The sequence below is a fragment of the Dendropsophus ebraccatus genome, chromosome 8 (genome assembly GCF_027789765.1).
Source record: "Dendropsophus ebraccatus isolate aDenEbr1 chromosome 8, aDenEbr1.pat, whole genome shotgun sequence".
Classification (NCBI taxonomy): Eukaryota; Metazoa; Chordata; class Amphibia; order Anura; family Hylidae; genus Dendropsophus; species Dendropsophus ebraccatus.
This window is the reverse complement of record NC_091461.1, coordinates 86977644-87004821: the sequence shown is the minus strand read 5'-3', so window position 1 is coordinate 87004821 and position 27178 is coordinate 86977644. Positions and strand designations below refer to the sequence as shown.

At 46.6% G+C, this 27178-nt stretch overlaps 1 protein-coding gene across 1 annotated transcript; it reads right to left on the bottom strand.

Moving 5' to 3' along the window:
* Positions 1 to 3183: 3183 nt before the first annotated feature.
* VDAC2 (voltage dependent anion channel 2) lies at positions 3184 to 20467 on the bottom strand. Its single transcript, XM_069980861.1, has 9 exons — positions 20364 to 20467; positions 17514 to 17586; positions 16916 to 16965; positions 12085 to 12237; positions 10433 to 10485; positions 9763 to 9990; positions 9214 to 9364; positions 5256 to 5313; positions 3184 to 3788 (listed from the first exon to the last, which is right to left on the bottom strand). Exons 2-9 carry the CDS (start codon positions 17578 to 17580, stop codon positions 3697 to 3699), a joined length of 852 nt encoding a protein of 283 aa, XP_069836962.1. The 5' UTR covers positions 17581 to 17586; positions 20364 to 20467; the 3' UTR covers positions 3184 to 3696.
* Positions 20468 to 27178: the final 6711 nt, after the last annotated feature.

Here is a 27178-nt window from a genome sequence, read left to right as displayed (position 1 = left end):
GACCTTTCGCATTTGATTCCCGATGCCTTCCCGGTCTGTGGGGAAGGAGGAGACATCCCAGGGAACGCCTGGAATTCCAGGATTCAGCCTAGGTAATAGGCTGTATCCCGGAATTCCAGGTGGTCCCCGGGACGTTTCCTCCTTCCACATGGACATAAAAAAAGGCATCAGGAATGAAATGCGGAAGATCCGGCTAGGTTTGAGTTGGAGCAAACCTAGCTTTTTCCGCTGTTCGATTAAGCCTAGTGACGTACTGGGAGAAAAGTCCGAAAGTGGGGGAAGGAGGCCAGACCGGTTATTTAAACACATTACAAAGTTATATAACTTTGTAATGTGTGTTAAATAAGCTAAAAAAAATTATAATAATAAAGGAGAAAAGAGAAGGAATTGAATAATTTTTATTATGTAGGATTATTGCTCCTTTAAATCTTAGAGGAGTACAATGTGATGAATAAAATGTAAATTATGTGCCTATTTAATTTATATGATACCTACCAAATATTAAGCATAATGCACATTAAAGAAGCGCTTCCTCCAAACCTTTTATCCTCTGGTCCATTACTAAACTACATTATGTAACTAAAAATCAGCATTTTTTTGCTTACCTTAATTGGAGGGATTTCTGCTTTGTTCTGGACTCTGGTTGTATCATGTTATTAAGAATTGTTTCTGTATTCCTGGCTATGAGAGGCTCAATGTACGTCTTATAGGAAAGGATTTATACTCTAACACTCACCTTACAGGACGGTGTAAGATTTAAGAAGTCTTTTTGCCGCTCACATGGTACAGCCGGATACCAGAACGGAGCAGATAGCTCTGCAGTAAAGATGCCATTAAACAAAATGACTGCATTTGGCATTACATGATGCTTAGTAAGTGCCCAGAAGAGTTTTGGTGGGTATGCTCCTTTAAAGTGACACTGTCACCTCCTTTGTGCATTCTAACATCTCTACACAGGTGTAAAGGGTAAATTTAGCGGTTTTCATACCTTATTTTATATCATACGTCAAGTACGGCAAGTAAAAAGTCATCTTTTATCAACTGCAGATTGAGTTAAGTGGGCGAAAGGTCTAGACCCCACCCCCTTTACGACAGCCAACCAATGGGCCTCAAGGGGGCAGGACCAACGGCGCCGTTGTGGGCGAGGCTAAGTGGCGCTAATGCCGCGAGGCCACTGAATACAATCTGCAGTTGATAAAAGGACACTTTTTACTTGTACACTTTTTACTTGAACAAACACCATGACGTATGATATGAAATAAGGTATGAAAAACGCTAAATTTACCCTTTACACCTGTGTAGAGATGTCAGAATGCACAAAGGGGGTGACAGTGTCACTTTAACTGTCATGTACAAAGAAAATGTCTGCTGTTTACAGAGCAGATGTGGCTGACCTGGGAGAATACATTCATCATATAGAAGATACTTTCATCAATTATATGTGTTAAGTGACTAATACTGTATTATTACTGACATTGCACAAGGAAAGCCACATATCTTTGATAAAAGCTCCAGGAACAGAGGTGTAACACTGCAGTGTGGTATAATAAAGGATGTCTATCCCATCTAAACATTCTTATACAGTGTTTACATTGTCAGCTACCTTTCATAGTGGATATCCATTAGTTGAAAAATATGGACTTTCTTCTCTGCAATCTCCAGTAGAGAGAGACATCTACACACACACACAATACTGTATCAGTACAGTCCCACAAAGATCTAAACGCCTTTTGGCTCTCCCAGCAGTACATGGAGTATGAAAAATAAAAAAAGGAAGGTACTTTTTACCAGCTGTGTCCAAAAGAATGCCCATAATAGCCAAAGTCAGTAGAATGGAGTTTATTGCGTTTCAGGAGCTTGACTCCCTTCATCAGATAACGGTGTATGAATCAAGATGCTATACAGATTTTAAAGGTCAAAAATAAAGGCACTCCTCAAAACGGGAGGGATTAACTGTAAATAAACATGTACACAGAATAAGATCTAATACAAAACATTAGCAGATGGCATTATGTCAACGATTGTCAGAAATTATGATAGGAGCGCAATACCGCAAGTGGTATTGCATCTAATTCCCCTGACATGTGACATTTCCTCCCCTTTTGCGCACTGTTCTTGCGGCATAGCGCTCTGTATAGCATCTTGATTTGTCAACTCCTGACATGTAATATCTGTGCCATTTGCAATAAACTCCATTCTACTTACTTTGGCTATCATGGGCATTCCTTTGGACAGCACTTTTTCCTACTGTTTATACAGGCCCCTTTTGGGAGCATACCGCTTGTCTACACAGCATCATGTAGACTAAACCAACATAGGTACCCCCAAAATCCATGAGGGGTGATATGCACAAGGCCCAAATAGGTGAGCAGCTCCACATCTCTGATTGTTCTTGTCCCACCTGCTAAGGCTTTCCACATGCCGCCAGGCCTCTTTCTTTTTCAGCATCATATTGATACATGACGCCAGGAGAGCTGCAAGTTCAGACCTAAAATCATCAGGTGGCTGGCCGTGCGACGCTACGTGTAATAGCAATGTGTGGCCGACCATTGAACAGCTAGCTAAACACATTTCCTGTACCTGATGTTCTCCTGAGCTGCGCAAGCATTCTGGTGCCGAATCGGGAATGTGGACAGGTAATGTATTAACTGTTTGGGCAAGGGCTGCACAGGCATCGCTAACAAAGCACATGCAGTGCTTGCTAAACAATCAGGCCATGTAATAGGCCCAGTAAACGCAGATCGACGCCCATTTTAAACATTGATCGGGCCTTCATTGGTCTTTGTAAGAGTACCCTTAGCCATAGGCTGTATTCATGCTTTTCTTGGCAGTCTTAGAGCTACATCCAACTCACCTTCAGTCACCGGTAATCAAATGCAGAGCATAAGTGAACTTGCTGAACATTCGTGTTCATCCGATGCTACCCATTTGACTCCTGCTGTCTGGAGAAGGTGTATGCAGCCCTAGGGGTAACAAAAAAAACATGGATACGACCAATGGCTTGCATCCATGTTTTCCAGGACTCCCTAGGGCTGCATCTAAATTTCTCCAGACAGCGGGAGTCAAATGCACAGCGTCCTAGTTTGCACAAGCCCAAACATTCGGCAAGTTCACTGATCACTATTAAGCTCTAGAAAAGCTCATTGCACAAATATGAAACTGTAAATAAAACACTGTTACAAGTTGCACATGTAAGTTATGTTTTAATTCATATTTAATTTTCCTGTTTGGGATATCAAAAACCCTCACAAAATAAAGGTGATTTACTGAAAACTGCTGTCCCTCTGGATGATCAGACCTACTCCAATGCTTGTGTTGGACTTAGCGTTATCAAATGTTAAAAAGGAACATAAAAACAAACATGCATACACATGTACATTTGGTGTTTCCTCTCTTCAGAGGCCTATGTGAACCATAGGGGGGGGAGCACTTCCTATTAGTTACACATATAAATAACATGTAAGGGAGTGCTTCTCTGTAGATCCCAAGAGGGAAGCTACTCTTAAATTTAACTAAGCTCATCCAGAGAGCATGGAAATTCTACCTCAATGCAGCTCCTGTCCTATGAAGTGGGTAGGGGAGAACAGAGGGAGGCAAAATAGAAGCTTTGCTGGTTATGGTTCAGAAAACAAATATATAGGTAAGGCAGAGTTTCCTGGATATCCCTTGGTGGTTGCAAAAAGAAGAGGGAAAAGCTTAAGCCTCCAATTCCAGACCTAAGCCAAGTTTGTGGCCACCAGCATTTATGTTCTTTCCGTCTACCAATGCAGATAGAGTCAGTTTCACCCCTAAAGAAAGAAACAGTCTGTTAAAAACATTGTCATTTACTACAATTATATCTTGCCATAACAAATTACAGGTGCGGCTGCAGCAACTGAGCTATCAATTGATGTGTGTATGACCCAATACATGGACAGAAAAAAAAAAAAAAGACTGGTGTGGATGAGCCCCAAGATACAAAGTAAACATAAGGAAAACTATGGATGAAAAGCACAGTGACTGCTGTAAAGATTATACAGTCAGAGCAAGCGCGGTTAGGCTACCTTCACACACACTGTATCGCAGTGGATTTTATGCTGCAGATCCACAGCAGATTTGATCTAAATGACTGAACACAGCATCAAATCGGCTGCAGATCCTGTACGTGTGAACGCACCCTCAAATGGGTTTTTAACCCCTTTTATGCCAAAGGTCATTAATGCACAGATGTCCAGGTCAAATTGAATCAATGTTCCTCCTCGCCCTCTAAGAGCCATAATGCTTTTTTTTTTCACCTCCAGGGCTGGTTGGGGTGTCATTTTTTGCACCATGATCTCTAGTTTTTATTGGCATTATAAAAGAAAAATTTTCATTTCTTTTTATTATTTTCTGAAATATAATAAAAAAAAAAAAATTAAAAAAGCAATCCCGATTTCTCCCCCTCTTGTTATATTTTAATAGATCAGCCATTTCCGCACACTGCGATATATAGTTTTTTTATTAGGGACATTGATCAGTACTATGGGTGATCTGTGCATAGAGTCTGCCTGAGAACAGAGACTCTGCACAGATCGCCAATCCAACAGGACGGAGGTAAATGTTTTACCCCTGCCTGTCAGCGTAAGTGTTCGGGACCCCTGCGTCATGATTATTCAGGGACAGGTGCTAAATATTGGTGTCTGAGTGTTCAGTCTTGGCCAGTCTGGAGGAGGACCTGGGAGAAGTCTGTGCTTGGCACAATCTCTCCTGGCTCCATCCTTTGACCAAGACAAACTCATAATGCAAGCCTATGAAACGTCTTGCTCACATAGATGCAAAGCGGGAAGAGAGGCGCAGGCAGCGCGCATCTTTACACACTTGTTCTCCTAATCGGTCACGCTGTCTGTATACTGATAAAAACGTTTGACATGCTCTGAGGGATGTTCATTTTTTTTTTCCTTCGGGTGACAGGTACACTTTAAAACTATTTTCGATCTTACTGCAGGAGATGGCCACAATCAAAAGTCAATGGGGACCATGGAGAATTCGTTCATTTGTAATCAAGTATTTGAAAAACTTGGCTGCTTTCTTCTAAAAACAGCACCACAGGATGTATGGTGTACTGCAGCTCTACCCCTTTCAAGTCAGAGCTTAGGCGCAATACCTGAAATTTGATGATCGGTCTCGTGAATAAGATCCATAATCCTATAGTTATCCATTAGAATCACCAAAATATGATTGAAAGTATTACATAGAATTACATTGAACACAGAAAGAAGAACAGGTCAAACACTCACCTGGCCTGAGAGTCTGTGTGTAACCAACACCAACAAGACTGGCATTGTTCACCTTAGCCTATTGGAGATAAATTTAGATATTAGAATAGTTTATAATTCTGTGCATTCTTACTCAAATACATGGATATTTAACTTAAAGAGACTATGTCACCTTTAAAACACCTGCTAAACTTAAAGGGGTAGTGCGGCGGTAAACAATTATTGTATAACTTTGTAATGTGTTTTATTCTGTGAATAATTGTTTACCGCCGCACTACCCCTTTAAGTTATCAGTAGATTATACAATTATAGCGTATACAACTCTGATTCTACATACACAATTTTTATCTTTCTATTTTCTTGCATTCCTCTGCTATAAGCCACAAATGAAGGAGTCTATGTAGTCCTATCCATTATATTCTTGAGCTAAGTAGTCAACATGCCCAGATTGCAGGCTTACAGATGGGAAAATACAACGGAGTAGAAAGCTACAAATTACAGATTTGGAGTCAGCATCCTTTATCCTACTGACAGATGACTTTAGTTAAAGGTTTTAAAGGGGGATGGGTTGAAGGTGACAAAGTCCCTTTAAAAACAAAACTGGTTATCACACTTTAAAGTTAGTGTTAAAGGGGTATTCCCCCCAAAATTATTTTTGCATTAATACATTGCCCACCCATAGCTTTCCATCTCTCCAATATCAATGTATTACGAATTCTGCAGTTTTGCTGTTATTTAGGTACATTCACCCCCACCAACATATAGAATCATCAAACCTCAGTCCACTCCGACACGCTCCCTGCTTCTGGCCCCGACCCTCCGAGACGGCATCATGTGTCCTCAATGGGCCGGGTTAGGCTTCTAACCCAGCCAATCTGAAGTGAGAGAGGACACCGACGGTGGTGGCTGCTGTTAGAGAGGGAGACAGTGATCAGTGCAGCTGTCACTGACTCCCTCTCTAACAGTAGCCACCGCCGTCACCCGCCGTGTCCCCCAGCTCCAGAGCTCACCCCGACTGTTTCCCCTGACTGTGCCCCCTCATCGGCGGTGGCGCTTACCGGCGGCACCCCCCACCCTGTCTGGGCTAATTCGCGACACCCCTGTCACCCGTGACACCCCTGTGGGTCACCCGCGGTGGCGCTAACTGGCAGCATCCCTTAGCTGGGCTCAATTGCGGCACCCCTGTCACCAGAGGCACCCGTGGGTCACTCGCGGCAGCGCTTACCGGCGGCGCTCACCCGCAGCATCACTGAAACCCCCCTCCCTCTCACCTGTGGCACCGCTGCTGTTAGAGAGGGAGACAGTGATCAGTGCAGCTGTCACTGTCTCCCTCTCTAACAGCAGGCACCCCTGTCACTCACACCGTGTGCCCCCCAGCCCCAGACCTCGCCCTCTGACTGTTCCCCCTGACTGGTGGCGGTGCCTAGGGCTGGGCGATATAAACGATATGCCAAAATATTGTCATCAATTCGGTTGACGATATAGATTTTTGGCATATCGTTATATCGCGATACATGCCCACGGAGCGGTAGTGAATAAGCTTCTCACTTACCGCTCCGTGGTACCGCGCTGCAGGGCCTTCCGTTCACGCACCGTCAGCGCGCTAGCTGACGATGCGTGTGACGTCAGGTCTCTCCCAGTGCATGCTGGGAAGAAGACGCGGCCCGTCTCGCCTCGCGGACTCCATCAGCCAGCCCTGCAGGAAAGGTAAGTAGCAGAGGGGTCAGGGGCGGCAGATGGCTTGGCATGGGGCTGATGGCTGGCACATAGGGAAAACTGAGAGGGGCCGATGACTGGCACAAGGGGGGGCCGATGGCTGGCACAAGGGGGGGGCCGATGACTGGCACAAGGGGGGGGGGGGCCGATGACTGGCACAAGGGGGGGGGGCCGATGACTGGCACAAGGGGGGGGGGCCGATGACTGGCACAAGGGGGGGGGCCGATGACTGGCACAAGGGGGGGGGCCGATGACTGGCACAAGGGGGGGCCGATGACTGGCACAAGGGGGGGGGGCCGATGACTGGCACAAGGGGGGGCCGATGACTGGCACAAGGGGGGGCCGATGACTGGCACAAGGGGGGGCCGATGACTGGCACAAGGGGGGGCCGATGACTGGCACAAGGGGGGGCCGATGACTGGCACAAGGGGGGGCCGATGACTGGCACAAGGGGGGGCCGATGACTGGCACAAGGGGGGGCCGATGACTGGCACAAGGGGGGGCCGATGACTGGCACAAGGGGGGGCCGATGACTGGCACAAGGGGGGCCGATGACTGGCACAAGGGGGGCCGATGACTGGCACAAGGGGGGGCCGATGACTGGCACAAGGGGGGGCCGATGACTGGCACAAGGGGGGGGCCGATGACTGGCACAAGGGGGGCTGATTGCACAGGGCTGAGCCGCTGAACCCAGCCTTAAGCTGCACATAATTATGTTATCAGGACAACAGGACGAAATTTTATGTTTATTTTTTACATTTAATTTGCACTTTATTTTAAACAATTTTGTGTTTTACTAACACTTAATCTTTGCATTGTTTGGAAAAAGATCTGTTATACAATACACATCTTAAAAAAATCTTAGTGTTGTAATTTGTATACACACACAAAAAAATTGATATATCGTGATATATCGTTATATCGTGCATGCATCAAATTATATCGCGATATAAATTTTAGGCCATATCGCCCACCCCTAGCGGTGCCCCCACGGTGCCTTGGCTGACCCCTGTGACCCGCCACTCACCCGCTGGGCTAATTCGCGGCACCCCTGTCCCCGGCCGCTCACCCGCGGCAGTCCAACCGCCATTCCCCGCTGGGCTAAATCGCAGCACCCCCACCGTCACCCGCAGCGGCGCCGTCCCCTAACAAACCCACGCCGAACAACCTCCCCCTAGATGCCTGTGACCCGCCGCTCACCCACGGCACCCCCCCCCCCCCAGGCTAAATCGCAGAGCTGGCACAAAGACCACATCCGCCCGTTATGGTTGTGCAGGGATCGGTCAGGCACCATGCTCTCACCGCGGCACCCACCCTCCCTCTCACTCGCGGTCCCCCAACACCCCTTGCATGCTACACAAGCTCAGCTCTGCTACCCCATCACACCAGCTCAGCTCTGCTACCCCAGCTCAGCTCTGCTACCCCAGCTCAGCTCTGCTACCCCAGCTCAGCTCTGCTACCCCAGCTCAGCTCTGCTACCCCAGCTCAGCTCTGCTACCCCAGCTCAGCTCTGCTACCCCAGCTCAGCTCTGCTACCCCAGCTCAGCTCTGCTACCCCATCACACCTCCTCAGCTCTGCTACCCCCTCACACCTCCTCAGCTCTACTACCCCAGCGCAGCTCTCCTACCCCAGCTCACCATCTCAGCTCCACGATCACCATCAGGCATAAGCATTGCATCATGGGAAATGTAGTTTCTTATCTTTATATTAGACCATCTTTAAAAAAAACTTGTAACTCTGGAACAGCAGCAGCTAGAAAGATGGGAGACGGCTCAAAATACTCAGGGGGGCTTGGTGAGTAAGGTCAGCTAGGTTTGGGAACATTACATTTTTTTTTGCTCTTGGGGGGGGAATACCCCTTTAAGCCACTGTTTCCTAATGAGACATTATATAATAGCTAAACACACATGTAAAAGTAAATGAAGGCACACGTAGGATGCATTCACATAGCCACACACCAGTCTGTGCAGTCTTGTAGGGAGTTACAGCTTATGCTATTTTGGCAAAAAGTACATATACAACCCACACAGAACATTTAGCGTAAATGCAAACTCAGTCATATGTACATCAGGAAAACAAGGTGTCATCTTAACCTTCCTGCATACTATATCACAACCCCTAGTCACTGGAAATTCTGGGAAGAGGGCCAGGAGATTCTTAGAGATCCAACGTTATTGGCGTTCACATATGGTAAACACGTGCAAGCAGCTGCAACAGCACTGGTCACGCAAAAAACAACAGAGGTGATTGTTCAATACTCACAGAGATAGATGCATGAGAGTCCAACTGGTATTTAGCAGCAACTCCAAAGCGGGTACTGTTGTTTCCAGATGTCCAAGCAAGGTTAACTGCGGTCTCCAATTTATCACTAACTTTCTGATAGATGGAGCCAGCAAATTCAGCTCCATCATTGCTAAAGAGAGAAGGAACAATGCACAAATCAGTATGTTACCCATTAAGTTGTATTCTTAACATTGAGCAACACACAAATTCTAACTCAGAGCTCCACAGTATATGTTCAACGTTGTTCTGCAAGCCACCTTCTTGATCCTTTAATTTTAGCCAAAATAGGAGGCACTTTCCCAAACTTTTGTACCGTAGCTCAACCAGCCAGAGTACGGTCACATAATATAATACATACATCTTGTTTTCTGACTCCATTAAACCAAGAAGAGTCAAATATATCCTTTCCCTGTTAAAACTGACTTCACTGTGCCTCTGCAACTGCAAAAGCTCTAGCCAAACATAAGCAGCAGTCATCCATTGTGACACAATGACTGTGGTGTCCTTGGAAGACTGAATTATACTTACACGTTGGTGTGAAGCTGGAAGTCTCCTGTCTTGTAACCGACTGCAAAGTTATTCTTGGTCAACTTGGATTTGGCACTATCAAAAGTCATCTGATAACCAGCAAGCCAGCCTTCATAACCCACGACAGCTGACCCATGGATGGCAGGACCAGCAAAATCGAAGTCCACGTCACAGCCAAGATTGACAAACTCACGCTTGTAGGCAGCTTTAACCTTGCCACTCTTCTTACTGATCAAACAGAAAATATGTATAAAAATAATTCATATCAACCAGCATGTTCTACATATGAGAAGTGCGTAGCTGGTGCTTCCTGATGCTGTCAGGGACTGGAGTTTAAAAAAAAAAAATACAAATAAATTAGAGCCTTCTGACACAAAGTAGACGGAAGAACCTATATTGGGTTTGATCAGCTTTGTATATACACGCCATATTCCTGGTACAAGTCTGAGTAAACCAAGTCGCTTCCCTGCAAAGAAGCCTTGATCTGGGATCAAGTGTACTATGATACAGAGCTTGACCATAAAAAAGGAAGTCTCTGCCAGGGCTCAGCATCTATTACTGCAGCTTAATCCTTGTCAGCGGCTTACCTTCATCTCCACAAGTAAAGCAGCTTGCTGCTGAGGAAGGAACACAACGACTTTTTATCTGTATTAATAAAACTGCTACTCACCCTGTGTTTGGTGAAAATGTTGTGTCAAATGTCAGCTTTAAACCTTTAGCAATCTGAGGGGGAAAAGAAAGCCATCAGGGAGTGAACACACAACACCACAAACCCTCCATTTACTTAAGTGCATTATAACCGAAGCTAGTCTTAAAGGAAATGTGTTCACACTGCGTTTTTGCAGTCCATTTAACAAACGTTTTATGTGGGGGAAAACAGTTGCAATATCGTGCAATCAGTTTGAACTCAATTTCCCATTGACTTCCATTATAAAAAAAACAAACAAAAACCTGATGCTTTTTTCTTTAGCGTGCACAAAAATGTGGTTGACCACGTTTTTGTGTATGTTAAGTAACTATTTAAAAATGCATATTTTAAACGGACTGCAAAAGTGTGTGTGAAGCAAGCCTTACATATATACACAAACACGCACACTTACTGCCTCCTTCCAATGATGTTCATCTCTCACAGAAGCTGCAGGACATCAGGCGGAGGAAGAAGACCACACTGAGGACTGGACTGTCCGACAGCAGGAGCCGACTCCCATCCTGCCCACTATGCATATTCATAACTGCATAGTGGGCGCTATACACGCCGGCTGCGCAGGGAAGCAGTCCTGTTGGAGATGGGCTGCTTCCAGCGCATGCGTGAACCCCCAAGGCCGCTGCTGATCCTCCCAGAGGTCCCTCAGGACGTAAGTATGAGATAGACGTCTTGAGGAACCTTGGGGAGGATCCACGAATGCACTGGAAGCAGCCTGTCTCCAGCGGGACAGTTTTCCCTGCGCAGCCGCAGTGTATAGAGGCCACTATGCAGTTATGAATATGCATAGTGGGCAGGACAGGAGGGGGCAGGCGCGGCAATGGTCTCCGGCTCCAAGCAAGCCCTAGATGCTCTTAAGCAAGTAATTTGCATAAGAGCATTTAGCAAGTTTACAAACAATGCAGGGAAGGACAGAGGTTAAACTAATGGCTATGTACTACTGAGGTACACAGCTACTGAGGCATATCAGCAGGTTCTCTGGGAAGAACCTGCTGATAGTGCTGCTTTAAAGGGCTCAGGCTGCAGGGAAAACAAAGCAATATACCCCACTCCCAATGTACTGCCAAGTGCACAGTCTCCCCCAGGGTAATCTTTCCTCCTTCCTGTGATGTATCGTGTATGCCTCCTCAGCACAATGATTGGCTAAGAGGGCAGTTCCTGTCCACACGGCATAGTCATAGGAAGGAAAAAGTAGAGAGCCAGTGCAGGGACCAGGTGCTCAGAAGTACAGTAGCAGCAGGGTTGCATGTATAAGGATACTGAGTGCCACAGACTCTGCCCATGTTTGTTCTGTTAATAAAAGCACTGAAAAAGCTTTCTGGGCAGGTGCCACAGTGTTTTCTCTACATGTTGTATAATGCTTTGATGTTTTCCCTGCAGCCCTAGCATTTAATGAAAAAACCCTCCCTGCCCGGAAATCCCCTATTTTCCCTTAAGTTAATACAGAAATTCCTGTTTTAACTAACCATGGAATGCGGTTGAGAAAAATGTACATAACTACATAGGGGGGGGGGGGGGGAGCAAGAGATCCAAGATGCAACTTACACACAATCTGTACTACAGCCCTCTAATGTATATCATATGTCACATGTCGCTAAAAGAAGAATATGGCTGCTTACCTGGTCTTCAATGGTAATTTCTGTTCCTAAAGTATTATCCGTGTTCCATTTCTCTGTAAATGTCAGCCCATACTCTCCCCACTTGTATTTGGTCTCTAAGCTGCCATTCACTTTCCCAGAGTCTGTGTTTGATGAACCGGATGTTGTAAATTCCTGAAACAAAAAAGTCGACAATATTAGTATGGCAGACTTTTTGTAAAACGGGTTCAGCTTCAAAAATTCTCAAAATTCGCTGGAAACAGGCAGACATCATACTTGTAGTTTCTGTGAAGATGAGAACAGAAGCAATGGTTCACTGTCATACATATCATATTGATCAGTTTCAAGATTAATACTTTGTGATATTCATCTGCTGCATAGCTAAGCCTGTGATAGAGACTAGAGATGAGAGAATTTACAGTAGGAAAGAAGCTAAGGGCTTAGTTCCTATCTGCATTCTGCTTATCAGGTTGCAGGCTTTGAAGTCTGCTCCGTGCCGCTCCTCCGCAGGTGCTAGGAAAAGCTGGATCCAGTCCTGGTAAACTGTATATCACAGTATACATACTGCAAATCCACTACAACTCAATGGGATGGGGGCTAACATTCATTTAGCTTAAAAATGTTAGCATGTAATCCAAGACGTAGGCTTGAACAGGATCCATGGCCTCTCCTGACCTGCTTATTCTAGCATATACATATATTCCCCATGAACTAATTATGGATCACACTTTTTTTTATTATTAATGGATTAGCTATAGTGGATCTTTTTTGTGTTTTTGTGTTTGCAACATCAGCCATAGCAACGTGCTCCTGCCTAGTGTGAATGGTGTTCTAGGAGAACTGACCAAATTTGTCGTAGCTATAGGGTTGTGCTGTTCCTCTATTATTCTTATTAGACATGTATGACTAAATAGCCAACCAGGTGTTACTAGTCGGTGATGTGTCTCGACACTGACACTATCCAATCAGAGCTCACAGTGCCAGACTTTATAAGGCACACGCCAACACCCGGTTGGCTATTAAGTCCTATATTTCTAGTAAGGAAAAAAAAAAAAAAGACAAATTGGTGAAGGCATGCATTTACTATGGCAGGTTAGGAAAGGCCACAGGTCATCCTTTAAGAGGTTTGCTGCAGTGAAGAGATAGTCCATCCATAGTGCAGGCTATCAATGACTGATTAGAGGGGGTCTGACCTCTCCTTATAATTAGAATGAAGGGGTCGTGTATGGGACTTGCTGCAATTCCTGGCTGCACAATGAAGTGCCCAGGAGGTACTAGGTGGTCAGACCTCCAAAGTAAGTTTATAGGGATAAGGCATGAAAATTTCTTTTGAAAAACAACCTTGACCCAGATATTGACAGATGTTTGGATAATGTAAGAAATGCTAACATTTTTATCCAATGTCTGCTCTAGACAACACTTCCATCATTCAAGTAAATCTGTCAGCTGCAATTCACTTTTAATTGCGGACAGTCAGACAGCTTAAAGATACATGGTACCTTTTGTATATCTGTCTGTGCTTCCACAAAAATACTTTTACTCTCCAGTACAAATGGTTAAAGTGGCTTTCCTGACCCCCTCTAGTGCTACAAGCTGTAACACCTCTTCATTCCCCTCCCCTGCTTAAAGTGCAGCTGCTTGTCAATCAGGTATGGGAGGCGGAACGGGGAGAACGACACTGACACTACAGCTACCAAACAGTGTCAGAAACTGGGAACATGAACTGCAGCTGAGAAAGTCACTACAGGATCTGCAGCAGATTTGAGTTGTTGATTTGATGCTAGGGCTGGGAGATATGGCCAAAAAATAAAATCTCGATTTTTAAAAAATTTTGGACGATTCTCGATTTAAATCTCGATTTTTTTGTTTTTGCTAAATAAATAGGACATTTTTCTCCCTGCAGCATCAGATACGATTTTATTGACGTTTGAGACAACTATATTGTTTCCCAGTGTAACAGTACTCCCCCTGTGCCCCCATGTAGTAGACAAACACATTGTGTGCCCCATATAAGTAGTTTTCCCAAATATGTGCCCTATGTACTCTGTGCCCCCATATAGTATAGGCGATCTTCTTTGTGCCTTCATCTAGGTAGGGAGTAGTAGTGAGGGTATAGTGGATAAGAGGTGTAGTAGTACAGGTAAAGATGAGGAGTGTGGTAGTAGTACAGGTATAGATGATGGGTGTAGTAGTACTACTGAGGGGGTATGGGGTGGACTGGGGGTCACTGAGTGGGTATGGGGCAGGCTGGGGGTCACTGAGGGGTATGAGGCAGGCTAAGGGTCACTGAGGGGTATGAAGCAGGCTAAGGGTCACTGAGGGGTATGGGGCAGGCTGGGGGTCACTGAGGGGTATGAGGCAGGCTGGGGGTCACTGAGGGGTATGAGGCAGGCTGGGGGTCACTGAGGGGTATGAGGCAGGCTGGGGGTCACTGAGGGGTATGGGGCAGGCTGAGGGTCACTGAGGGGTATGGGGCAGGCTAAGGGTCACTGAGGGGTATGAGGCAGGCTGGGGGTCACTGAGGGGTATGAGGCAGGCTGGGGGTCACTGAGGGGGTATGGAGCAGCTGAGGGGACACTGAGGGGGTATGGGGCAGCTGAGGGGACACTGCGGGGGTATGGGGCAGCTGAGGGGACACTGAGGGGGTATGGGGCAGCTGAGGGGACACTGAGGGGGTATGGGGCAGCTGAGGGGACACTGAGGGGGTATGGGGCAGCTGAGGGGACACTGAGGGGGTATGGGGCAGCTGAGGGGACACTGAGGGGGTATGGGGCAGCTGAGGGGACACTGAGGGGGTATGGGGCAGCTGAGGGGACACTGAGGGGGTATGGGGCAGCTGAGGGGACACTGAGGGGGTATGGGGCAGCTGAGGGGACACTGAGGGGGTATGGGGCAGCTGAGGGGACACTGAGGGGGTATGGGGCAGCTGAGGGGACACTGAGGGGGTATGGGGCAGCTGAGGGGACACTGAGGGGGTATGGGGCAGCTGAGGGGACACTGAGGGGGTATGGGGCAGCTGAGGGGACACTGAGGGGGTATGGGGCAGCTGAGGGGACACTGAGGGGGTATGGGGCAGCTGAGGGGACACTGAGGGGGTATGGGGCAGCTGAGGGGACACTGAGGGGGTATGGGGCAGCTGAGGGGACACTGAGGGGGTATGGGGCAGCTGAGGGGGACTAGGCAGGCGTGGTAAAGTGTCAGGACTGCGCGGTGAGGTGCAGGGCCGGCGGTCAGGAGAGATGTGGTACCGGCGGCTCCAGCCTCTTCACAGAGCCACGGCTGACCTCTCCCGCCCCTTACACGTTAGTGCCGCGCTGAGCTGCGTCCCGCTCTCTTACTGTCACACGTGCAGGTCCCGTTCTGTGGAGGAGGCGGCAGGGATCGCAGCAGAAGGAGAGAACGTCGCTGCCCGCTGTACAGCTCCAGGACCCGCAGCGACGTTCTCTCCTTCTGCTGCGATCCCTGCCGCCTCCTCCACAGAACGGGACCTGCACGTGTGACAGTAAGAGAGCGGGACGCAGCTCAGCGCGGCACTAACGTGTAAGGGGCGGGAGAGGTCAGCCGCGGCTCTGTGAAGAGGCTGGAGCCGCCGATACCACATCTCTCCTGACCGCCGGCCCTGCACCTCACCGCGCCGTCCTGCAACTCTCTCCGGACCCGACACTTTACCGCGCCGCCCGCAATGATTTTTTGTGAAAATCGAATTTACGATTCACAAAAAATCAAATCGATTCTAACTGTCTGGGCGATTAATCGAATTAATTCGATTAATCGCCCAGCCCTATTTGATGCTGCAGATTTTATAGTGTTTAGTCATGTAGTTACACGGATATCTGTAGATTTAAATATGCAAAATCAATCTGCAGCAGACCCTGTATGTATGAATGGACCCTAAAGGGGTTTTCTAGAAATTTTACATTCGTAACACAAACCATTATTAGGGCGGGTTCACACTAAGGAATTCTCGCGGACAATGTCCGCGGAATTCAGTCAGCTGTCCGCCCGCACATCTGGGCGCCTTTCCGCCGGCCCCATAGACATCATTCTATGGGCCGGCGTATTCCACTATACGCTGAAAGAAGTGTCATGTCAATTCTTTCAGCGGAATACGCCGGCCCATAGAATGGTGTCTATGGAGCCGGCGGACAGCTGACGGAAAACGGCAGACATTTTCCACGAGAATTCCGTAGCGTGAACCTGCCTTTAGGGTACAAACACACTGGGCGTATCCGCAGCGGATTTCTCGCTGTGGATCCCTGCCCTGTACACTATGGGCAGACAAACTCGCAGCAGGATGGACATCCCGCTGAGAGTTTGTCAGCAGCCCGCCCCGTTACCACCCCCCACCGACGCGTATACATCACCTGGTCCTCGCTCCGGCTTGCTTTGGGGCTCCCGGCGTCTTCATGTCCCGCTCAGCCAATCAGTGCACTGCGGCGGGGCAGCGCACTGATTGGCTGAACAGGGCCTGCCGGGAACCCCTGAAGCAAGCCAGAGCGAGGACCAGGTGATAACCCCCCACCACCGATACGTATACAACGGGGCGGGCTGCTTACAAACTCACAGCAGGGTGTCCATCCTGCTGCGAGTTTGTCTGCCCATAGAGTGTACAGTGCAGGGATCCACAGAGGGGTCTCGCTGCGAATTCGCAGCAATAAACCCGCTGCGGATACACCCAGTGTGTTTGTACCCTTACAGAGTAAACAAAGTCAACTGCCTCTGGCTCCGTTCACAGTATACCCTGGCGGTCTTGTTGTTAAAATACTGGCCTACATTTTTCAATAGCCTGTAGATGCGTCAAATATCTAGATGAAAGTGCCCCTTTAAATAATTACTGAGGCCAAAAACTTACCACTCCGCTAGCAGACTTGGTCTTGACATCAAGTTTCACCAATCCAAAGCCTGAACAGAAGCAGAGTAAAGATAGTTAGTAAAGATTCAGATAATTCACAACTAAAGAAAAGACACAAGTTAAACTCCTTATTGAATTTTTGTTCAGTTCTTGATTAATGAAGAGGGTGTAAAGATAGCAATGGCTCTCAGGACGTGGGACTTGGTGGCCTTACAGAGCACATAGGCCTCTCTGCTACAGCGTCTCTAAATAGCACACGGTAGGTGAAGGCCCTGTTATAGATCCTACATTGGGCCCTGGAGTGTCAAATTACCTCTGTAGTGCAAGAAACTTCTGCCCCAACAAGCAATTGAGAGAATAGATCTAGGTTTGCGATTATTAAATAGTTTATCCAGAGATGCCTCTCACCATACATCAAGGGGTTAATTGTAAATTTGGATTCAAACTCAAATCAAGGGAACAATCTTTAAAACTAAAAATTCAATCTAGAAAATCACAAACTACAAAGCCAGTAGAGTACCCTCTCAGCTAATGCTGGGCTAGTCACGGCTGTGGAATATAGACGCCATCATTACACTAATGTCCACTGTAGTCTTACCATATCCTTTGTTGAAGATATCTCTAGAAGACTTGCCAAGGTCAGCATAAGATGGTGGGACAGCCATTGTTACCTAAAAAAGAAAAAAAATCATTAAAATCCTCTAGAATCAATGCTTAGGTCAAAAAGACCAGAAAACATACTCCCTAGTACTGATACACCGACACATGGAAGAAATGATGAACTATCCCAAAGCCATAACTTTAAAAGCCTGTAACTTGGTAGTCCCAGGCCGACAACTGTAAAATCTACAGCACAGGTCAATAGGAGGAATGGTGGTGACCAGGGGAGCGAAACTACAAGAGGCCAGTGCAAAACTGAATTTGATAACCTGAACTGAATGGAATCAAAATAAGCTGCAATATCATTTTCACAGACTAAGGAAAGGAGCTGTTCAGATTTAAGTGCAGGCCCAGCATGCTGAATTTGATTAGCAGTGCCTGCAGAAGTTGGATGGAGCCCTAGGGAGTCCTGGAAAACATTGATACAGCCTATGGTTTCCAGGCAGCCATTGCTAATCAAATGCCGCATGCTGGGGTTGTGCTCATCTCTAGTGCTGTTTCTGGGGAGAAAAAAAAACAAAAAAAAACAGCTATGTCTCTCTAAGGGTATGTGCACACTGAGTAATTTTGACGGAAACTCTGTTGCGGATTTCTCAGCTCGTGCCCACTCACGGACTGCGGCGGACGTGAGCTGAGAATTCCGCAACGGAGTTTCCGACAAAATTACTCAGTGTGCACATACCCTAACCCTGAATAACCCCTTGAACAATTATCTAGTGTAATCCAACCAGGGGTCTCCCACCAAGGAATGCACCTCATCTCACATTACAGAAGGTAACGCAGAACGCTGTGTGGGGAGAGGGAGAATTATATATATATTTTATTTTTTATTTTTTTTAAGATAGAAAAAGGAGGCTGATAAGTCGTTGGTGCCTGCAGATCTAGGTCTTGACCACGGACCGGTATTGATATATTGTAAAAAATACACATCACTCTTGAATGTACAATGAAGAAAACTGGATTTATTTATTTTTTTGAATAAATCATCAAGGTGCAGTGTTTCAGTGGCATCTCGCCACCATTTTCAAGCGTGCATATGCGTAAAACATTAAAGTATATATAGGTTAGAAACAGTAGTAAATTAATGCAAAACGTGATTACTATGTGACCTATATATACTTTGATGTTTTACACATATGCACGCTTGAAAATGATGACGAGATGCCACTGAAACATCGTGCCTTGATGTTTTGCGCTGTGATTTAATAAAACCAGTTTTCTTCATTGTACATTTAAGAGTTCTGTGGATTTTCAATATAATATATATATATATATATTTTTTTTTTTTTATTTATTTTTTTATTACACACATATCGCTATAGTGTTATACACATATCTATATATACATATTTTCACCCCCCCAGATGTCACAACCTACAGGCAGGTTTATTATATGCACTCTTTATAATACGCCATCCAGTCCCCAGTCTATGACTGGGACATTCCAGTGCACATTAAGCCTCGGCTGCTTTAGTACCAGTTTGTGGCTCTTTCCTGCATACTTTACAGATCACTCACGGCACACACCCTGACTGAGGAGGAGCCTGCTAAAATAAGAAGCCATGGCACGGAGTGTGCAGGCTGTGTTCTGTAGAATTACTATAACCACAGGTCATGTGACTTTAGTCCCGGCAAATTTTGAGATGATATTTGGGTGGCAGCCCTGGAGGGCTCCTCACTTTCCCAGCTTCTGTGCTGCCATGCTGTGGAGTCTCTCGTGCCCATCCAAGCAGAGGCTGAATGTAATGAGAAGTGTCACAATGAGGCCTGTCCCCCTCCCCGCAGCCACTGATGCAACATCCAGTAACAGAAGAGCTGTGCTCTACCAGCAGCAGCAGCGGGGTCACGTCCATCACGTCACTGCAGAGGCGGCCAGCAGCTTACTCCTTACAGCCCACCAATCCCCGACTACTCCCAGGGGTCCACTCCTCATATCATCTAATCCACTGGCAACAAATGCTGAAAATCTAGAATGGGCCCCATACGTAAGCCATCATGTGTGACCTCCACAGTGACGGCACGACAGCTGACGGACACATCTATAACGTGTGCGGACTATAAAGTCACAAGACTTCAGCAGCAGCGGCCACACACATGCGGCTAAGGTCACATAGTGACATCCTATATATAGCAGCCGCTACAAGGGTATGCAGGCGCACAGTGGGGGCAGCCATCTTGGAAGCATGCACATCCCTGGGGGAAATTAACACATTTCCTCAACACAATTCCTTGAGGACAAGAATGTAGTATAGTAATAGTAGTGTGCCCAGCGCCAATACTGGGGCATCAGCTGTAAGGGCAGCCCCTCAGGGTGGGGACAGCACCCACCATGCTGAGGGGGAACTACTAATCCCAGCAGCTATAGAGCAGGGCATGCTGGGAGCTGCAGTGCCCCAGGGCATGCACAATGCTGGAATCCCACACAACACCTATACAAAGAAGCCTGGAGCAATAAACACGTGTTATAATATATACTGTACAGAACCAGCTCTGCTGCATGCTGGGGAGCGCACATAGAGCACAGTTCACACAGTGCAGACAGCCGGCTACACGTGACCTCCACCTGCTGGTCACACGTGGGAGCGGCTCAGCCTATACCTGATATAGTGCACATTATATACTACATATATACATATACACTATGGAGCTGCGGCAGCGCCCGGCACAGGCCTCCGCTCCGCACACCTCCCGTCCCCACTCCCCGGCACAGCACACCGCCGCTCCCCCCCCCCCGGTGACCTCCTAGGCCCGGCGCGGAGGCTCCAGCACACGGCCGGCTCCGGGTTACCTGTGCTTAGCGCGGAGCGGCCTGTCCTATCCGGAGCGTGCGGCTGGAGGGCGAAGTGAAGGAGACACAGAGCCTGTCACGGAACGGCTCCTCCCACCCGGCCACGCCCCTACACGCCCACAGCTGCCCGCCCAGCGCCTGCGCCGCTATCCGCACGTCTTCACCGAGATTCCTCTTCATCGGTAACGCTTTGCGTTGTTTCCCGTTAATACACACAAGGCACGGGTTAACGGTGCGAGAAGGCCGTACTAGAAGATACAACTGCGCGTTATTTTTTTGAAAATGTCAATTGGCAAAACGAGAGGTAGCCCTATCCGAACATGGGGCCTTGTGAGGGCGGGAATATAGCCGGGAGAACCAGTGAGGCGGGGTGGGAGCTGTACTGGGCGACCTGACGGCAGTTGTGCAGCAGGTGGCGCTGTAATATATTAGTAGTATGGCTTCCTCACCTCGCTTGGTTGCTTTGGTTTCATATACAAACGAGCTCTTAATATGTTTCATAGCAGAGAATTCCGTGTCATGAGGGGAAGTGAAGCCGCCATAACATGACCACCACAGGCCTTTATTAGTTACTTTTAGGTCAGGGCTGCACTGTGCCAAGCGTGGAAAATGTTTCCAAAAACTGTCTGGTGTACACAGGACTGCCATAACACCTGAGCTGTGAATGGGTGTATGTGAGGGTGTATGCATAGTGTATGTGAGGGTGTAAGCATGGTGTATGTGAGGGTGTAAGCATGGTGTATGTGAGGGTGTAAGCATGGTGTATGTGAGGGTGTAAGCATGGTGTATGTGAGGGTGTATGCATGGTGTATGTGAGGGTGTAAGCATGGTGTATGTGAGAGTGTAAGCATGGTGTATGTGAGGGTGTATGCATGGTGTATGTGAGGGTGTAAGTATGGTGTATGTGAGGGTGTATGCATGGTGTATGTGAGGGTGTATGCATGGTGTATGTGAGGGTGTAAGCATGGTGTATGTGAGGGTGTAAGCATGGTGTATGTGAGGGTGTAAGTATGGTGTATGTGAGGGTGTAAGTATGGTGTATGCATGGTGTATGTGAGGGTGTAAGCATGGTGTATGAGGGTGTAAGCATGGTGTATGTGAGGGTGGATTCATGGTGTGAGGGTGTAAGCATGGTGTATGTGAGGGTGTATGCATGGTGTATGTGAGGGTGGATTCATGGTGTGAGGGTGTAAGCATGGTGTATGTGAGGGTGTATGCATGGTGTATGTGAGGGTGGATTCATGGTGTATGTGAGGGTGTATGCATGGTGTATGTGAGGGTGTAAGCATGGTGTATGTGAGGGTGTATGCATGGTGTATGTGAGGGTGTATGCATGGTGTATGTGAGGGTGTAAGCATGGTGTATGTGAGGGTGGATTCATGGTGTATGTGAGGGTGGATTCATGGTGTGAGGGTGTAAGCATGGTGTATGTGAGGGTGTATGCATGGTGTATGTGAGGGTGTATTCATGGTGTATGTGAGGGTGTAAGCATGGTGTATGTGAGGGTGTATGCATGGTGTATGTGAGGGTGTAAGCATGGTGTATGTGAGGGTGTATGCATGGTGTATGTGAGGGTGTATGCATGGTGTATGTGAGGGTGGATTCATGGTGTATGTGAGGGTGTATGCATGGTGTATGTGAGGGTGTAAGCATGGTGTATGTGAGGGTGTATGCATGGTGTATGTGAGGGTGGATTCATGGTGTATGTGAGGGTGTATGCATGGTGTATGTGAGGGTGTAAGCATGGTGTATGTGAGGGTGTAAGCATGGTGTATGTGAGGGTGTATGCATGGTGTATGTGAGGGTGTATGCATGGTGTATGTGAGGGTGTATGCATGGTGTATGTGAGGGTGTATGCATGGTGTATGTGAGGGTGGATTCATAGTGTATGTGAGGGTGTATGCATGGTGTATGTGAGGGTGGATTCATGGCCCTGGGATATGTCACAGGGCAGGAATGGCAGAAGCAGGCCGCCACTATCCTCCATGGGCTGCCCGGATAATCTAGCGATCACCTGGGCAGCCTCAGACATGCAGAGCGCAGAAGACTGGGAGCGTGGACAGGTAAAGTATTAACTGGGCAATTGATAATTTTAGGCCTGGGCCTAAAGAAACAATCAGCCGATGATCGTTTCATCAACTGATCGTAATAGGGGCTGTATTATCCCTTGTATTGTATCGGGCAATATGTTAGCCTTAGTTTTAGGAGAAATTAGCCATTATAAAAATGTATGTTAGTGTGAAAAAAAAAATTACCTGAATTTTTTAATCTGAACACTGTTAAATAACATGTCACACGTTTAGATCAGTTGGGATTTCAGACTTTCCCCAACGGATTACATAAGACGGGCTCCGTAGACTTACAATGGAATCCATTGTATACAAGTTGGGAAGAGCAGAAAGGTGGGGAGTGAAGCGCTCAGCCGTGCCATGCTTCTGGCTCTAATGATTGTTTGGGGTCTGGTTGTCCTCACCTCATCCAGTCTGAACTTTTGGCTTGTCAATGACAGTAATGCTTTAAAGGAAACCAATCGGCATGATTTTGCTGATAAAGCTGCACACAGTACCTAAAAGTGTTGCTAATCTGCTCTCCTTCCGTATCTTCATCTGTAACTTCATATCTTGAAAAACAAGCTTTTATTACAGCATATGGGGGTATGCAGACCCTGGGGGTAATGGGGCAGAGACCAGGCCATAACTATTCACCACTCTCCGCACGCTCTGTGGGGGCGATTGACAGGCAAAGGGGCCCATTAGAAGCCTCTTTGCCTTACAGCACTCTATGCGAAAGTGATTGACAGACAGAGAGCCATAATTACTTATGGCCTGGTCTCTGCCCAGATGCCTAGCTTGTGGCACTTTGCATACCTCACTTGCCATAATAAAAGCTTGTTTCCAAGATATGAAGTTACTGACAGAGATGAGTAAATCTAAAGTAGGAACAAAGCAAATCTGCATTCTGCTTATCAGGCTGCAGGCTTTAAAGGGGTTATCCACCCGTGGCCCCCCTTCTCTGCTTGCGCACGTTTTGCGGGGATTGTGGTCGCTGACCGGCGCAGTGATGTTTTTTGGTTAGGGACTCGTGTATTAGAAGACCTGCACGTGGTACATGAGGCAATATGGTTTGGCCAAATTATATACTAACTTCTGATGTTGGTTTTAAATGTAGCTGAATAAGCTTTCATGTCGGCCATGGGTGCGATGTGCAGCCATTTCTGTCTTTTTGGCTTGTGTATATTTTATGTATTCTGTCCCTTTTTTCATTGTGGCTAGCACCAGGGCCGTATTTACCACTAGGCACCCGTGGTCCGGTGCCTAGGGCAGCACCTTGCAGGGGGGCAGCACCAGGGAGCAGGGGGACAGAAAAAACAATTTTTTTTGTTTTTATTTTTTTAGTTTCCCTCCTCCTGTTCAGACTTGCCAGAAAATCTGGTGTCTTTTCCAGGGGGTGGGGGGTATGGTGGTATTGGTCAGGTCTGGTATCGCCAATAGGTGCGTGACGATGGGGCATCTTCAGGTTTAGTGCCTAGGGCAGCAGCAGCTGGTAATACTGCCCTGGCTAGCACTCGTGCTTTGTAAGACCCATGTGATCCAAATTAGCAGGAAGCACCTGTGTACATAAGGGGAGGATCTCCTAATATTCTCCCATTCTACCTGCAGAGGAATGGAGAGAGAGGTAAGAGCTTGTTCACACTTGTGTTGCTTGGCGTCCACTTTTTCCGCAGCCAGATGTGCAGCCATTTCTGTCTTTTTGGCTTGTGCAAAAAATTAAATGCTAGCTGGTTTTACACAGTCCCTCTGAGTATTTTCAGCCATCTCCTGTCTTTCTAACTGCTGCCATTCCTGAGTTACAAGTTTTTTTTAAAAGCCGATCTATAACCATGATATAAACTACATTTCCCATCATGTATTTCCCTGATTGCTCCATTTGCGTACTCGCCCCCTTAGCTTTCTTTCCTGCCGACTGCTGCCATTAGCATTGCACAATAAACACAGGACAGGTTTTTTTTTACAGATTTTGCATCACATCACCTCAATATGTATGTATATTTATGTATATACAGTGGTACCTTGGTTTAAAAGCCATACATACCTGCCGAACCGCTCCGACCGTCCCTAGTGCCGGCCGCCCTCTGCCGCGTCATCAGCTACTCAGCCACGATTGGCTGAGCATAACTGTGCTCAGCCAATCGTGGCTGAGCAGCTGATGACGCGGCAGAGGGACGGCCGGCACTAGGGAGGGACGGTCGGATCGGTTTGGCCGACCGTTCGAAGATGACATCATTGCCACAAGATGGCGGAAGGGGGTCGGCAAGAGGCAGGTATGTATAGAGCACTACACTTCCGGGTCTGGTGTGGGTGGGGGGAAACAAGGGGAAGGGGGCGATTCACTAACATAACATACATTACAAAGTTGTATAACTTTGTAATGTGTGTTATTTAGTGAATAATTGTTTAGTGCCGCACTACCCCTTTAAAAACTCACAGTTTTTAAAAATTATGACTTTGTTTAAGAGCTCCCTGTACTGGGTGAGAGGGAGAGTGGAGGAGGGGCATGGTCTGCATAGCGGGGTCTACAGCACTGTATTCTGACCCAGTAAGTCTCCCTCACCTTCCAAATCATGGCAGATCCTCAGGCTGGGGCTTACATCAGGGTACAGGACTGTGGAGGTAATCTCTCCATAGCTGTAACCCCTCTCTCCCCAGACAGTGCTGCATGTATGCGCCCACATATATCCTGCTCATTCCTTAATGCTCCCTGCTAGAGATGAGCGAACCTAGAGCATGCTCGAGTCCATCCGAACCCAAGCATTTGGCATAGCGGGTGCTGCTGAACTTGGATAAAGCCCTAAGGCTATGTGGAAAACATATCCATGTATTAATGTTTTCCAGACAGCTTAAGAGCTTTATCCAACTTCAGCAACCCCCGCTATGCCGAATGCTTGGGTTCGGATAGACTCGAGCATGCTCGAGATTCGCTCATCTCTACTCCCTGCAGTCCCTGTCAGCCCTTGTGTTTCCTATCTTCATTACTGTACAGTAACTTATAATATAACATATTCTGCTGTTTCTGAATGTTTGTTTCATTTGTTTTACATGTTATTCGGAAAAATAAATCATTATTTTTGGGCCAATAAACCAATAAGCCGATAAACATGCAGGGGGGATGGACAGGCACTACGAATAGGCAGGACTTATATATAAAAAAAGCGCTTTAAAGTGTCACTGTCGTGAATTTTTTTTGTTGCAGAAATCAATAGTCCAGGCGATTTTAAGAAACTTTGTAATTGGGTTTATTATCCGAAAAATGCATTTTTATCATGTGAGAGGAATGAGTTAACCCATCCAAAGTTTGAAGGAAGAAAATAAGAAGAAAAATAAAATTCTTTTTATAATGAACTTTCCTATATGACTGAACTTCAAGGACACACAGCTGGTCCACCACCTGTTTCTAGCAGATAATAAATGTTATTTTATTATTCACATTTTTGTAAGTAGATAACAAAATGTTCATGTATCAACATCCTTATGTAAACAATTTTTAATATCAACATCCTTATGTAAACAATTTTTAATTGAACATTTAATCTTATTGTATATCCATATCTGTCAAAACATATCTGTAGTTATCCGTTCTTTTGAAGTTGATGACTTGCATAGTGTATGACTTTGCATTTTACATTCATATCCATTGGTTTTTTCCTGTATAAATAAAGGTGGGTTCTTAGAGATAGGAACACACCAGACTTGTTTGCAAGATACGTAATCTGTGTCCTCATTCTAAGTGCATGGTGTGGGAGAGGGGATCCGGACCCATTCTCCAACTCAATTAGGAAACAGCCAACAACAGTAGGCCTTCTTTGGGAAGGCACCTCGACATTTTTGGCGCCCGAACAGGGACACGCCCATTACATCAGGAGATCGGATGACCTGCACTGCTGTACCAGGAGAGAGAGGGGTGAACAAGGAGACCACAAAACCTGTCCAGGTAAGAGTAAAAAATTTTGTTTGCTCTTTTCTGTGCTCTCCTCCTTCACATCTTTCTTACCTACCTCTGCAGAGTAAGTTATCAAAGTGAACTCACGATAGGCGTGTCAATTTGAACTTTGTTCTCCTCTTGTTGGCTGTTCTATGTCTGTTTGTCCTAACCTGTGAGGGATAGTATATAGTAGGCGAAGAATTGCTCATTCAGGCTAAAACTGTTACCCAGAGCCCGGCCGTGGTTGTCACAGGTCCTCACAGACACGGAGCGTTGTGCGGTGGGAACAGTGCCAGTGCTAAAACCACTTTGGAATGAGCCTAGTAGCCTAACTATACAAGGACGCTGGACAGTGGTCTGGTTGTTTCCAAGGGAAAGATCTGTAATATGCTAATCCCTGTCCTCTGTATACTTGGGGTAACTTGTTTTGCAATCTACATAGCAGCAAGAGTATATTTCAACATAAAGAAAGGAAGCCCTGAACCGTGGAATATTCTAAGTCCCAGCTTTTGGTAGTGATCCGTGGTCATAAGTGTACAGGACACAAGAAAGAAAATCATCAGTTGATTATTCTGGGTGCCTCCTGTTATACGATCACGAAGTAACATAAAATGGGACAAACAGAATCAAAAGGGGTTTCTGCAACCCACATAGTGACCTGCCGATATGGCAAAGAACAAGCAAAAAGGGCAAAAGCAATGTTGAAATATTTTAACATCCAACACGATGCTGTTTTTAACCCCAATACTTGGACGAAAGTCCAAGGAGAAAGGGGAGGATTAATAATTGATAATGGATGGGAAATCACAGTTGCCCATATGAAAGATCTATTTCAA